We start from the raw sequence: 16,675 nt of genomic DNA on the forward strand, positions 1-16,675 counted from the left end.
ACGCCATCGGCATTGAACGTATAGACGAAAAAAAAAACGCCGCTTGCTTCTGACAGGCGGGCAAGATCCCTTATGACACGACCAGGTTGCCTTGACCCTTCAATCATCTATATCGTCATAGTTCATTTATAACATCGACGGGTCTAGTACGACTGGTTATACGACCAGTGTATCTTGAGCTATATTTGCGAAGTAAGTGTATATTACCAGGGGTCAATGTTTTAGGGGTGTGCGTAGGGAGGTAGGGGGTCGTGGCGGGGCGAGAGGGGCTCGACCAGTCAGAAGCAGCTGACGTGGATTAGGGTGTTTTTACCTACGGGCCGCTGGGTATATGTTTTTCGTTTTTCGGATACCTAAAGTGTGACGATAATAGAAATTAGTTTTAATGGTTTTAATATTGGAGTTATTTGATATTTTATTTAAATAAATGCTTCGATGGTGTTGTTGTATTACGGTATGACTGCAGTGCAGAGGTCTCGGGTTCGATCCCTGGGTCGGGCAGTGATATTGGGATTTTTCCTCTCAGTATTAGTAGTCCATAAATGTTTAATTTATAAATAGTTTGGAGGTTAGATTTTGAGTCATAAGTTCAGTTCAGTGGAAATACTTACATTCTTAAAATGCACGTAAAATCTGATTAGATAGCTTCTCTTTGACTGTAGAGTTCGATTCCTTGGTTGATACAAAAATACAAGATTTTTTTATGAGAATCTTCCCAAAATTAGAATTCGCGCCCAAAAATGTTACTTATAGGAAATTTGCAATAAATTTAAGGCTCAGTTGCGTCTCTGTCTACCCACTAACGCGGACCTTATTCTTAGTTACATCAAGAATAGACATACAGAACATCCACCCTACTTTATTAAAATTAATGTACCCGCAATGATATTTAGAAGTTAGCCCCCACGACTCACGGCGCAGTAATTAACTGACTAATGGTTGGGGTTCGATTCTATATTCCTTTTGAGTTGTAATGGTGTCTCAGTGTCTTTCATAAATATTATTAGGCGAAATGGTACGGAATAAGTTTAAACCCTAAGAAAGGATATGGTTTTTTATTTGTCAAATCAAATTCCACGCTAAAGTAAAGTAGGCAAGGTGCTACAAAAAATCACGCATTCATTGTGAGACAAATTTGGAAATACATACAAATCGTTTGCAATAACAAAAGGGCATTTAATCCCTGCAATGAATCACAATGTTTATTTCAATATTAATCTTTAGAGCAGATGTCATCCCAACATCCCTAAGGATGCGTTGAATTTAAGGTTCAAATTCGATTGTTATAATATTTTTTGTATTGTGCTTTCGTAGTTGGGATTTTAAACGTTTTTAATCTGCTTTTTATGTGTGAAATTGTCTGGTTATCTCAGTTGAAGTTATGTTTCTTTTATATTTTAAATAATGCCTTATAAATAAATCAAATGCATAATAATATACTAAATATTATTTTGTACGTAAAACGAATACTTAAGTAAAACATCACACCTTTATCCCTGAAAGGGTCGACAGAGGTGAAACCCACTTTGCACCATATGTTTCCTCCCATGATGCAATAGGAGCGAACCTTATATAAATTTTACAAAACCAAGAATTGAATCCGCGACCCTTCGTTACAAACCCCGTATTACATTGCATTTTCGATTAATATTTCACAGCAATAATGGGCGATTAAAGAGTAGCAGTTTGCGTGGGTTATAATTTCTCCGTCCCCTGAAAGACCTAAGGTATCTAGAATTGTAATTATTTTAACGTCATAATTACATATGGCATACGGCTTTCGTATAAATTGTGTATGACTAGGTTTTGCCTGCGTTTTTACCCGCGTGAAAAAGATTTTCCGTGAAAAATTTTCCTGGTATTAAAAGCTTATAGTATTCAGGAATAATGTAGCTTCCTATTAGTGAAATAAAATCTAAATTGGTTTAGTATTTTTGGGGATTAGCGAGTTCAAATAAATCTTCAGTATATTTATATGATTTGTCGAATGATTCAGAATTCATTAGTAGTTATAGTAACACTGCTGGCCGTCCTTAGTTAATTAATATAAAAACAGATGTGATAATTTGAACAAGAGTGAAGAAGAAGCATTGGTTACAGTATGATATAAGATGTCTTAAAAAATGATTTGTATATACCATCTGAATCCCCAAGAAACTCGAACAAAATATATTTATAAAACCTTTTTTCAATTATAATCTGTAACATTTATGTATTATTTCTTCAATTCAAAACACCTTTACATTCATCAATTGTAATGTTTTCATGATTATCAATATTACCTTTTTTTTCAATACAAAAATAAATTGCATCTTTTCTGTACCATAATCCCGGAGTGATATTTCCCGATTGGCAACAATTAGTGATCCCGAGGGAGCCGACATCCCGTTATTAGTACCAGATCAATCAAGATCACAACCCTTCGATAGTTGGGGCGAGTCATGGATTTTCTGGATTTGTCTGGGAATGTTGACGCAAAATTGATAAATAAAGAAATAATTTATGTGGCTGTTTTGATAATATCAGCCCTGTATTTTATACTGTCCCACTGCTGGGCACGGGCCTCCTCTACTCTAAAAGGGATCAGGCCTTAGTCCACCACGCTGGCCTATTGCGGACAGACTGGACATATCTTAAGAATTCTCAGGACAAACGGATGAAAATCTTTGTAAGATGCAATTCTTTTTATGTTCAGATCTGAAGTTGAGAACCTTTAGTCGTTAATGGGCTATAACACAAGGATTTTGCTATGATGCACTGGTTAAAAGACGAAAATACTACAAAATGCAACAAACACCATCAACATTAAAATCTATCTATTTACGAATAAAGTTTATTTTACCGTAACCAAGTTTACTCTAACCGAATTTGCCAAAGCAAACAGATCGTCCCCATTGACTTTAAAAATTACATCAACAAGCAGTCACCCGCAGATAAATGCGCCATTACACTTTAATTCCGCCTACTGGGATTTAGGGGGCGAATTAAAAACACCCCTACGTAAGGGATGTATTCATGGCACACCCGTTTATTTCTGTTCAAACACTGTGAATGCGTGTACGCATCTTTATGCCAGCTAAGGTCTGGGAAATAAAGCTTCAATGCTACATATAATATAAATCACAACGTGGAGTGAAATATAAAATTTGTTTTGGATTCTGTGTTAGCAGCAAAATTAAGCATAAATATTCACATGACTTTATCCGAAATTTATAAAAATCCGAACACATACGCCATGTTTGTTTAATGGTTGAAAAATCCTTTTTTCATCTCCCGACCGAAAAAACACATTTTGACTTGTTTATTTTGAAGGCGGGCGTGCGCGAGTGCACTTCAGTTTTACAAACACGTAGCTACGAATGTTTGTTTGTTTATAAGCGTTGCGGTCATGAGAATCGTTTGAGGGTTAATAAACTCGCGCCATTTTGCCTACGTGCGTTCGGTACGTTGTTGCACTGTGTTATGATTAAACCAATGGTATTGTGATTCGAAATTTGAATTTTACTTTTTGTTGATGGCCAGGACTTTTTCTTTTTAATTATATTTTTTTGATTCAGGCAATTTGAATGTAGAGCCAATATGTTGATGTTGCTAAATATTTGTTCGATTTGTTTTTACAGTTCGTAAACACAATAAAAAGACAAATACTGTAACTAGTTTGAGTTTTCCTTGACAAACCTTTTTTGGACGTCGACTAAAATAAAATCTGTTTTAATAAAAGTCACGAGTTAAGATACATTAAACTTACTGCAATTAAGTCCAAATGTCTTTGATAATTATAACAAATTAATCAACCAATATCTACGTCTCTATCAAGCTGGGGTTAGGTCGTTAAAAATAAGCACTAAATTATATGACAACGCAATTTCGACTGTGTCATAATTGGTGTAAAGCTCATTTTTCTATCAGTGGATATCGATTCAGAGCTTAGAAGTGTATCGTTTAGTTCAATTGACATTTTAAACGTCTCATTTATAAAATAGAAAACGGTATTATTAAATTAGTTCTGATAAATATTGTTTATTAGTTAAAAATATGTAAATAATGGTCCTCTCATTTCATATATCACAATCCTAATATTAAATGCGAAAGTATGCGAGGATGGATGTATGTTTGTTCTTCTTTCACGAAAAAACTACTGCACGAATTTGGATGAAACTTTATAGTAATATTGGTTATACATCAGAATAACACATAGGCTACAATTTATAATGATTTTGTGTAATTTAGTCATAATATAACGATACATCAAGCAAGTCGGAAAAAAAATTATATGAGAAAACTCCTTCACGCGTGCAAAGCTGCGAGCAAAAGCTAGTATGAAATAACCAAAATACAACCAAACATTCCTGTACACAAAAACAATAACAAAAGCAAACTAAACGTTAACTAAGATTTACAATAGAAGTTAAACCGAAGGTCCCTGAGTGAGTAATTATGGAGCACCTTTATTGCTCCCTTTAATATCCCTAACCATCCGGTAGTGTTAATGTTCGAAAAACTGACCTCTAAAGTCTCTACGACCCTCAAGGGAGCGGTTGAGATGTTACTGGTCACGTAGAAAACAAAAACAGTGGGGCAGCGTGTGTCGAACTATGGACAAATTGTATTGTGAATTTTGATAATATTTTAATGTCAGTAAATCTAATTACAGCGGCGACAGCCTAGTTGGGTGTGGAACGGACTGCCAAGACGAATGTCCGCAGGTTCAAATCCCAAGGGCACACACCTCTGACTTTTCTAAAATCATGTGTGTACTCTTTGTGAATTTATTGTTCGCTTTAACGGTGAAGGAAAACATCGTGAGGAAACGTGCATATCTGAGAAGTTCTCTATAGGAATTTCGAAGGTGTGTGAAGTCTATTAATCCACACTAGGCTAGCGTGGTGGACTAAGGCCTAATCCCCTCTCAGTAATAGAGGAGGCCCGTGCTCAGCAGTGGGCAAGTATATAATACAGGGCTGATATTATTATTATTATTATTAAATCTAATTATTGGTTAAAATTATTATAATTAATGGCTATTATAACAAATCTGTTTTGTAAAGTAAAATTGATTAAAATAACTTCAAAACGTCACCATTAATGTCAAAAACAAAACAAACATCTCAATCCGAAATATTATAACAAGGCAACTAAAGCTGCCACCACTAATACATATGTTTCGGTCGTAATCTCATGTAATTTAAGAATTAGGATCCAAATCAAAAATTACAGGTTAGTGCGAACTGTCAAAATTGTTCGCCGCCCCGGGACTCCATAAATCAAATAACGGGCCAGTGACAAAACTCACATCGAAAATTACACGTCACAAGTCGTCACACGGCGTCATAAATCAAGTTGGATTCTTTGTGCGATAAAAAAAGAAGCTAAGCAAATACCCCGGCCGGGGCGACTACCTGCACTCGCATCTTTTGAATACTTTTCTTGTATTAAAATAAAAATTTTCGAACGCACGGATTTCTGAACAAAAAATGTATGAAAAACATCTCGTTTGGTGTTTGGTTGCTCTCTACTACCGGTGCAATGTCTACTGCATGTGTAGTACGTGTCAGTACAGACGCGTAGAGCTTATTGGTGAGATACAAAGCCCGCTCCCCGCGCGATAAAAACTAAACGTTACAAACATTTATAAATTCCTGTTAGTTATGAATAATTTTAGATCATTTACATACATTTTATGGACGAAAGAGAAACGCTGCGCAAACAAAAGGCCCGTCCCTCGTCTAACTTCTTTTAATTCCGACATAGAGTCAAACAAAAGTTAAACAACCAAACCTCATTTTATAGACGTTAGTTTATGGCCACAATATTCAGTAGGAGCCATTTTGTTAACAATATTTATGGCATTTTTTTGTTGGTCCCGAGCTGAAATGACTGATATTTGACGTTTACAAGAGTACCATAAAGACATTTGTTCATTACGTCCCTTTACGGCGGGCAGTAAAACGGGCCAAATATATTCGCACGTCGTTGTGGCCCCACCGGTGTTTAGAGCGCCGCCTCCGTTGTAGCCTGCGTGTCCGCTCCCGCTCCCGCTCTGTTCGCGACACGGCGCATGCGCTCGCGCTCGCCTATAAATATAAATTTACCAACGGCACCGGGTCGCATTAATACACTATAATTTGGTGGTTGCAACTACTTCAGTAGCGGCCTAAGAGACTAACTCGAAATTGTACAAAAAAAATGTGGCGCGCGGTCGTGCCGTGGCACAGGTTATTAAATAGGAGGCGACTTAACTAAATTACAAAACTCGACCTCTGAGCATTATAGAATAATTTACCATTAGCGTGGCGCGGGCGCGGCGCGCGATTCTGGCACGTGACGCGAGCGTGACAAGCGTCAAAATGGCTCGCAACACTTGATTTATTAAAACTCCGGCTGAGATCGATCGGCCGGCATCTTAGGTAGCCGATGTTGCTTTATTTTATCTTATAAATAGATTTTTTATTACAAATTACAGGGTACCACGTTTGGTAGCGATTTTGATGCGGTGGATGCGCGGCCGCTTACGGTAATAACCGCCCCATAAACTGTCAAATTATTGTGCACTTTAATTTGTGGCAAGCAGGGTGCAATGTCGTCCGGTGTCGCAGTGGACGGATTTAATGAAAAGTTCCGTGGTTTTTGGCCGGCGCAGGTAGCGGCTATCGGCGCACAATCGGCGCGCACTGCGCTATCGCACACCGGGCTCCGGCAGGCCACAGCTGGACAAAAAATAATAATTCATTAATAGTTATTGTGCGACGTAGTTTGCGACGCATCCCAAAATGTACAAAGGGCTTACACGACGCCATTTATTCAATTACACAAACAATACGCAGTTGGGACTGTAAGTGCACAAAGCGAGGCAGGTACGCGCTGAATAGGGTGACGATTGTCCCGCACATTTGGGCCGAGTCAAAAGTTACTGCACGCACTGTTTACTTCTAAAGCACCAATGGGTTCGCATTGTTGCGTTTTTTGTTTCGCATTGTCTGTGAAGATGTTCTGAAGGATGCAGAATCTTGTTTAATCACGCGGCAACGATCCGCAATCATAAAGGATAACAAACAGCTCATAAATATATTTAATTTATTGTTGCAGGGAATTTGTCTGACACGGCATGTGTACGTCACATGAATTCATAACCATAAAAATATAAAGGATCTAAATAACCTAATTACCAGCTCACTAATAAACTCGTGTGCCTTTGATAGTAACATTGTGATAGTGTTATATATTATTAGTGTTATGTTGAAGGAAAAAACATCAGATAAACAAAGACAAAAGTTTTACTACGTTTATACTGCCTTTATTTCGTCTCTAGCAAAGATTAAAATGCCAACATAATATTTAAAATTCTCGTTAAATGCGTTTATATAAAAAATCTTCAAATAAAGTCGCTTCTGTCCTCAAGCTTACATTCTTTCTCTATAACCCACAATATTCCGTCCAGGTCCGTACCACCTAGTGCGTTTAAACTAAAAAGGCTAACAGACCTCATGCTGGGTCAAATAGAGGGCTCGATATTTTCAAAATGAGCAACTATTTTGCGCTTAACTCTATGCGCCCAGTAACTTTTATTAGCGGGAACGCTGTGTTCACGGGATCATCATGGTAGCACCACTGGCCTCAAAAAGATTCATACCATCAAATTTGCAATATATCGTTGCAAATCGGAACAAAATCTTGTATAGGTATCTATAAATATAATAAATTATGTTGAAATTAAACTATTTTTCGGATTATATTGCGGTTATCAAAATGTTGTATAATTATGTAGGTAGATATTGTTACTGAGTTTTCGGACAACAGGCTGCAGGTCAAAACTTCGAGAGAAAATTATAATACAAGAACCGCAATAAAATAAAAAATAGTTCTTCAATGTAAACATAAGAATCTTAATAATTTTGACGTTGTATACGAATAATTTCTCAACAGTTTGTCATAAAAACGAAGGCTGATTTACTATTAGTATAAAGAGGTCTGTTACGCTTTTAACAATCCTAATACGTCATGGGGAGGCCATAAACTCGCGGGCCGTGGTTTATGGCCGTGGACCTTAGAGTTCAACGACACTAAGGAATTGTCAAAATTGTTTATTCAAGGAAGTTCTTGAATAACTTGGGTTGAATAAAACAGTTGGAATACGTATGCCTTGTTGTACTGTTATATAGCTTGACCAGGAAAATAAAGAACCTGCTTTAGGGACGCCACTTTTCATGTTCCGTTTTAAGTTACGAGAACATGTCGAGGTTTTTTATTTTCCAGGTCAAGCTACAAGCATCACGTTTACATTTGCAAGCTATGTTAATTTATGTGTTTGTATAGCCGTGAAAAAGCCACTCAGGGTCTTAAATACAATATAATAAGCACCTAAAATTACTGAATTCAATCCACCCTAAAAAGGACATAAAAGAACGTCCAAAATGCCGCCATTGGCCCGATCTTGAGGTCCAACAATTACATACGACGCTCCCTCCCCCGGGCGAGGAAGTGGCTCATTTAGTGGCCCACCGACCCGTGAACCCCCCCCACTTGGACCAAATTAAATGCTAATAAGATTCGCTCTGAACAGTTTATTGGGAGATAATCGTTTTAGGTTTTGGATGCGAGGTCTTTGGATTGATGGTTTCTCATTTGGTCATTATGGTTTAGAGGTATAGCATACAGACATATGGTTGTTAGCAACGAAGTGAAAGCACAAGTTTTAAGAAGATACCAAAATGTAGAAGGATTACGTATGTAACAAAGAAACTAGGTCTTTCATATGTGAGACCGCTTGGATACTACCGCATTGTCTATTTCTACCACCAAGCAGCAGTGTGTAGTCACTGTTCTGGTTTGAAGGGCATTGTAGCCAGTGTAACTACTGGACATAAGACTTAACACATCATGTCTCAGCATGGCGAGCGCAGAAATACCAAACAATACTTTGTAATTCAAGGTGTTGGTGTTTCTACTGTTTATGGGCGTATCGCTTACCATCAGGCGAAAGGCAAGCTCGTCTCGTCATTCAAAGAAAAAAAATCATCGCTCTTCTATAAAAAATTCAGCATTGTATTAACCCATTAGATACTTACCGACAGATGGCAGTGGGCAGCAATTTGTAGCCCACAGTGGTCATTACCTCGTGGGCGGTGGGACCGCTGTTGGTGTCATGGACTCCGGTTGTATACAAACTTTTAACGTGGCACCATTTGGATTGGACCAGATCGGTCTAATGATTGTATATTAATATTATAAAGCTGAAGAGATTCTTTGTTTGGTTATTTGAATGCGCTAGCCTTCAAAAATGCACTAATTGGAAGTTACATTTCTCCTTCGTGCTACAGGCTTTTTATTCTAGAAAAACTTTTTCGCGTGGGCAGAGCTACAGAAAAACCTAGTAAGAAGTAAATACTGCTCCACTTGAGTGATTTCAAATCCTTAATGCTTAGTTAATTGGCTAAAATGACCTTTAATCTGGAAATCTTGACCAAAATAGATGAAACTGTAGTCTTAACTAAATCTCAAAGAGAAACAGAACGAAAAGAATAATCAAGATCAGGCCGACGTATCCTCTCTAATTCTTAAAAATACCTGTCTTTAAACAATATCTTGGTATATGTGTGATGCAAAATTTCATCAAAATCACTCCCAAACAAACAAATCAGCGAATTCTCACAACATATACAAACGACAAAAACTTTTGCAAATGAAATTCATTTTATTAAATGATTATTATCTTTCTTATACAGTAGTTTCAATTACTAAAGTAGACGTTAAAATCACAGTTAATCCACAAAGTTTTAACTGACTCATTCGTACTAAATAGTTAAAAAAACCTTAAAAATTTAACTGTATTTTGTATAGCTTCTGCCTGTGGTTTCGTTTGCGAAGTTTGAAGATTTTTTTTGGAATCCTTCTATGTCGTTTTCTTCATGACTGAAGATCATGCCGACTTTGATAGGTCTTGTTGGTGGCGCTGGCGTGCTGCTTCCACTCTACACTGTCTTGTGTAGTTTGAATATGTCAATGTTATTTTTAGAATGATTTGAGGATATTTACTACAGCAATACCATTCAAAACTTTTAATAAGTATGTAATGGTACTACATTATTGGAATATTAGATTGAAAGACCTTTGCCCAGTTATTGCCGACAAAATTCTTTAACTGAGTACAATAGTAAATGTTATTCCAAATAGAGGTTGCTTTATTTTTAAATACAGTATAGATTATTTAGTAGTATTATTATGTGAAATCAAAAGTATCAAGTAATTTATACAATATTTTAATTTATTAGAATCAAAAATTATAAGCGATTTTTTTTCTAGGCTGTTAAAATCTAACAATGAACATACATACAGACTTAACAATCCACACGCATACAGTAATAAAATTAAGGAAATCATAGATTTTTTTGTTTTTTTTTTTTTTTTTTTGTATCTCGCGTGTGGTTTGGACCCGCTAATTGTTCATTCGAAGCAAATTGTAAATTTATGTACATCGTCGCAATACGTGGCTTGTAAATAATTGTAACGCATATACGTGTGGTAAAGGCACGTTCACAATGAAATATAAAAATACCATAGCTTTAGCACGATTTTTGTAAAATCAAAAAGCTATAAGGCAAGCCGGCGTAACTGCAACCGATAAAATTGTCTATGTTTAGTTGTTAAACCATCCAACACCTTGAATTACAACGTATTATTCGGTATTCCACTGCGCTCGCCATCCTAAGACATGAAACGTTAAGTCTCATTATGTTCAGTAGTTACTGGCGACAATGTCCTTCAAACCGGAACACAACAATTACTACACACTGCTGCTTGGCGGCAGAAATAGACATTGCGGTGGTACCTACCTAGAGACCTACCAGCAATTAATTCACCATAAATCCTAATGTCAATTTTTATTGTAAAAAATTAAGCGATGATTGTGAACACGCCTTTAGAATAATTCTATGCTTATTGCAATTGTCTAACATAGCAATAAAGAATGGGAACGCATACGGAATCTTAGATTCGGCGATGTGGGGGGGGCTTTCGGTATTGTCCATTGTTTTGAGAGGGGTGACGGACAACACGATTTATGTTTAGCATTGACGAATACTTAGTTTTAAATATATAGTGATTATTATTGTGACAAATTTTTGAGGTTTATAATTAACTTTAGTTTTAGGTTATAGATCACGCATTAGGTTAATGTAGCGTTTTATTTTAAAAGATATTGCCTAAAAAAAATTTGGGTAGTAAAATATTTTTATATACTCACGCCTTTTATCCGCAAACGGGTAGGCACAAGCGAAACTGGTCCACTATCGCCATATCGGGCACAATTTCCAGACTCCGGGCTGATACAGTGTAAAAAAAACCGATATCACTGCCCGACCCGGGAATCGAACCCGACACCTCAGCACTGCACTCGCAAAACTACAACCACGCCACCGAAGCAATCACAAAATTTTAACATCAATTTAAACAAGGAAAGTTCATTGACAAAATAACACATGTAGAAATATAAAATATAACAAACAACAATTACTCAGTAAGTTCTCACTCGTTAAAAATAATATATTCTAATAGTAATGTTACAAGTGCGTAACAAAAACACCAAAATATTCACGTGTTACATATAATTACAACTTACCCATTACGATTAACAAGTTATTTTCGCTCGAGTGCCGGCCCTGAGTACAGCTCTGGAGTTGCGTGGGGGGTCATTTTAACAGAATGCTAAAATAAATAGAACTCGTAATTAAATTGGTTATGATTTTTTAAACGATAATGTTCTAAATTTAAATTAGGAACTGGTTGTTTTTTTAATGTAAATTAGAATATTTCTTTTCATCAATAAAACGGTTCATATTTTATTCTACCGTTGTATTACAATAACAAAGACATACATAAAAGATTTTTTATTATTTTTTAATTAAGTCACACCTCTCTCTACATATCCTGAAACTTGTATTTCACCTTCAAGTTTAATGTGCAAAGTAACTAATTTGATCAAAGGAGGGGGTCAAGTCCCCTTCTTCACTGCCCAAGTCCAGCAGCTCGGTTTCACGTAAGAAAAAACATAATCTGAGTCGGAGCTTGTAGGCGATAGTATCGCGTTTCCGGACCGAGCGGGTCGGCTGCTCGAAAAAACGTGTTACTCGCGAGCGTTGACCACGGCGCATGCGATATACAGCCTATACCCATATTTTTTTAATTATCTATTTTCTAGAAATGAGTTTAGAAAAGGTTTTAGTGTTTACTGGACTTCCAATGGAAGTCGAATGCATCTGCTTAATTTTTTATAACATAAATGTGTTTAAAGGTTGTAAGAATGGGGTGATAAGTAAAGAATTCACTTAATTTGTTCTAAAAATACTTTAACGAGTAAAACTCTCCATTGAGATGGGTATCTCGGGAATTTATTAATGATCATAGCCGGAGTGATGGTGAGTCGGTTCTACACTCATAGTCTATGGTGCGTATGCGCGCACGCAGCCAGCCGAGCGAGCATTTTATTAGCCGAGTACAAGCATTACACCGCGTCTGCGCCCGCCGTTAATCTGCTGTGTAGTATGTTAGAACAGTAATGGAAATATTTATTTATCACCGATGTTTTTGTTCACAGATACGTCAAGAAAAACCATATTACATAGCGGACCCCGAGGTCGACTCATTAGTAAGTACCTCCACGACACCACACCACACGCCACGCCATCCCCGCAAGATAAATAAAACACGGCCATAGTTTTAATACGCCGTAAAATAGTAACATTTTATAGTTCATGCCACGACCGAATAATTTACGATTTGATTAGCTAAAGAGCTGTCTAAAATTAAACTCAGGTAAACGGGGAATGTTTCTCGGAACGAACAAACTGGGAAATAACATTTTTAAAAAGAGAACACAAAAAATAAATATTATATTGTCACTCATAAAAAGGTGAATCGCACAGTGCGCCTCCCGCGGCTAGCCGGGACAAAAAGCGAAATAATAAAAACAAGATGGCGGCCACCCACCGGCCGCGGTTCGACACGGGTACTTAACCGATTTTTAACAAATAAAATCTAAGGCATTACAAATCGCGGGGGACGCGCGGGGGCGGTCGCCGGACGCAGTTCTAGAGTTGTTAGTTGAATTTATTATGCCAAGCTCTGTCACGCACGTAATCGAGAAGCTTTGTTTGCACTCAAGCCTTGCGAGCTCGCCGGGCAGAGCCTGTAACACACACTAGTGTAGCATTCGGTAGCGCTGCATCTCGCCTCTACCTGCGGGCACAGATAAGTCATTCAGCTCTGAGGGAGATAAGCAGACCAAACATGGTTACATCCGGGCTCAAAACAAACTTGATCTCGAAAAATTTGGGCAAATGCGCCCTGTTTTTGTATGAGTGACATGTGTTGCCTCTGTGGACGCACATGTTTTAAGCCTAATTGTCTCTGGTTACCATAGAGCAGAATTTAGAATGCTCTTCTTAAATATCAATAACAAAACTATAAACTATTTAAATGAATGCTTATAAAAACACTCAAAAGAACATAATTCAAAGAACCTTTTTACGATTGTTTTTAAAAAAGCGCATTCGAAATACAAAAAATATATTTTTTAATTGCTTTCTATCTTTTGTGGCAGCTACACCCCGTGCGCTGCGTCAATACCGCATTGACTTTACAAACCTCATTACCTCGCGTGGCAATTGAAGTTCGCATCGACGGCCCACTTTGGCCCAATTCTTAATTACTCATTCAGCCACATGTTCCACCGCACTCCTCGCCCTGGGGCCGTTGTTTTATGCACGCATCTGACGTCCGATCAGTGTTCCCGCTCGTTATTTACACATAGTTATTGTATCTCACAATAGTATTGAGCGGAGGTGCATTATTGTCCAACAAGGTCCCGAAGATAAAGGCTGGGCCGCTTGCAATGTGTCGGAGTACTGACGTCACTCGCCACAGCTTTAAGTGGCCGTTGGGTTTAATTCAACAGCTTTTGTGGCCGCGACTGTTTGCCTCGAGTGTTCATTACAATTATGTTAAATACATCGGGATTGTTAACTTATCTTAATGTGCCGAGTTGAGTTCGTTGAGTTGTTTTGCGGATATTGTGAATGCAAATGTATGAGTTAAATGGGTTTCGACGGCTTCGGAATGTCATTTAGCTTTTTCAAATAAAGAAATAGAGCGTTCCAAGTTTAAATTATTGAATTTTAAGGAATGTTCCAAATGTGAATTATGAAATTTTAAACGTCGAGCATTAACGAGACTGGTTGTAAAGAATTCATGAAAATTCAAAATTCCGTATTCCATTTTCAAATCCAAACATGACGCCAACGGTTTTTGTTTGAGCGTAGTGCTGTGGGCGTTTGGTAAACAGTCGATAGTTTTTTAAACCAACACGGTTTTATTGGTCCGTCTGTGGGGACAGCCGATTGGTCACGGGTTACCGAGTATGTTTGCTCACATCACATCTGTGTTTGGTCTGTCACAGTCTTTTGAAGGTTTAAGCTTCCTCAAACAGCGCCAAGTGTTGTCAACAAACATGTGTTTTACAAGTCATTAATACGTACTTTTGTCCAGTGTTAAATCGAAGGTCGCAGAAGAATGTCAGAATCACAACACGTTTGATTTATAATTCTTTTGTTCGAAAAACATTTTTCTTATGAGACAATAAAATAATAAATAATATTTCTCAAGAGATCTATGAAGTCATTATATTTGCTGTCGTTATTGATGGTTTCTGTAGCCTTGGTGCAGGCGGGGCGCGGGGCGGTGCGAGGGAGTAAGGGAGGGAACGGAGAGGGTTACTGTATATTTCACATTGTCATCTCTTAACTGCTTCGCGACAATGGATTCCCCGGCGCAGTGGAATAAATCTCGCCTCGATTCTTCGATACAAGTTTCTATTGTTATTTCCTTAATCTGTAATAACCTCAGTAAATGTGCTTTAAATTGCTTTCACTATCTTAGTAACACCAGTGAGTGGTTCCTAGGTTTGAATTCCAGGATCAATGGTTGTTAGCTTCAATGCTGCGTCTCTTACATTATCAATTCATTATTACGATCAATGAAAACACGTTAAAAGACGTTAAATGCAAACCCAAAACACGGATGAAGCCCCAAGATTACAGGAGCCTCGGGGCCTTAACAAACAGTGGCAGAGTGGCGCAGGACAAACAGTGTTATCTGCACTGAGTACACAGAGGGCGATACTCCAGAGGAGTTTGTAAAGCTATGTTGGGTGTATTGTTCTTTTTGGGTGTAGGAAATAGGAACTAGAGGGGTGCTTTTTGGTTAATTTAGGGGTAACTAGTATGTTCTAGAAAAGATTGGTTGAGTTGGGACACGTCTTTGCATGACTTTCTGATGTATTACTGGTTAGATTGTAGTCCAAGATCCTCTTTGGTCAAAATCAAATTACACAATATTATTTAGTTATAAATAGATTACTTACAATTTTGAAAATTTACAAAGAAATCCATTTAATAACAAAATTAAACACATTTTCAATACGGGTGTAAAAACTAAACGCGATATCAATTGGAATTCCAATCCGAGCGGTGACAATGTTGCGCCCGCACCATATTGGGACTAAATATGGAATCATAAATGGATATAAAACAGATGAATTCTAATTGTTAGCTGTACTATAAACTCGGTGACAATGCGCATTCATTCGCCATTTAAGGGAAAAAGTGCAGAACAAATTCATTTTAATATGTGATTTAATGAAAATTATGGAATATGTTAGTGTTACGATTGATTTTATAATGACTACGTTTTTTTGTATTAAAAGAATCATTTTAGTTTCAGAAGTAAATTTAAAAATGTGCCATCAAACTCCAGAATCTTACAATTAAGTATTTACGATTCTTCTTGTATTATGGGCGATATAAGTGCAGATTGTTCTGCCTTTAGGAGACTTTATAGCCGTTAGTATTTGCTATACTTTATTGACCTATATACCTATAGGTACATTGAAAATACACAAACATTTTCCCAGTATTTTGAGACCTAGAGCTACACTCAAAACTTGGATCCACAAAAAATTTACCAGCGTTTCCAGACCTATACCTCATTAATAGCTATGTCTTATAACAAATGATCCATCAAATGTCACTCAAACTTATCTATTATGACATTAAGTCAATAAGGGACCGTAAGCAGCGCACGGATCGGAGTGAAAGTGGGAATTCTAATTCACACGCTTCCGTCGCGGACGGGAAATGACCACAATAAAACTTTATAATTGTTATTTCATTAACATTGAACCAAATAACTGGTCAATTTGAAAACCTGTGACGCAGTTTTACCGTTAAGCTTTGCATATAATCAGTTTCGAATTTGAAGTTTGAAGACACTAAATAACACCAAGTCATATTTAATAGCAATGTAAAAAATATTTACTTTATTGTTGTAATTAATATCAAGATGTAAAGTCAAAAAACAGTTTGAAGTATTTACACGAGCACAAAGGAAACGTATAAATCTTGAACAAACAGTAATTTCCTATGTCCACCGCGGCCAATTTAAATTCAACACTTGCACGTCATCAATCAAAGGCAAAATAAGAGTCGAATGTTAGAAATTCACTGTGCGTCTTACAACGGCAATCAGAAACAAATCAAGCCGCTATTAAAACAACATTAACAGAACTTTTTGATATCGATTTGAAAAAATAACGATTAGAATTTCAAACAATGGCGTCGATAGCGTC

General features: G+C 37.2%; 1 protein-coding gene across 1 annotated transcript in view; it reads left to right on the forward strand.

The window, feature by feature from the left end:
• The window catches only part of LOC115450162 (homeobox protein homothorax), a 302,038-nt gene that overhangs the window by 42,487 nt on the left and 242,876 nt on the right, over positions 1-16,675 (forward strand). The window contains 1 exon segment of the mRNA XM_030178157.2: positions 12,590-12,640. Within this exon segment, the coding sequence (XP_030034017.2) occupies positions 12,590-12,640 (51 nt within the window).

The sequence above is a fragment of the Manduca sexta genome, chromosome 13, assembly GCF_014839805.1.
Source record: "Manduca sexta isolate Smith_Timp_Sample1 chromosome 13, JHU_Msex_v1.0, whole genome shotgun sequence".
In the NCBI taxonomy this organism is placed as follows: domain Eukaryota; kingdom Metazoa; phylum Arthropoda; class Insecta; order Lepidoptera; family Sphingidae; genus Manduca; species Manduca sexta.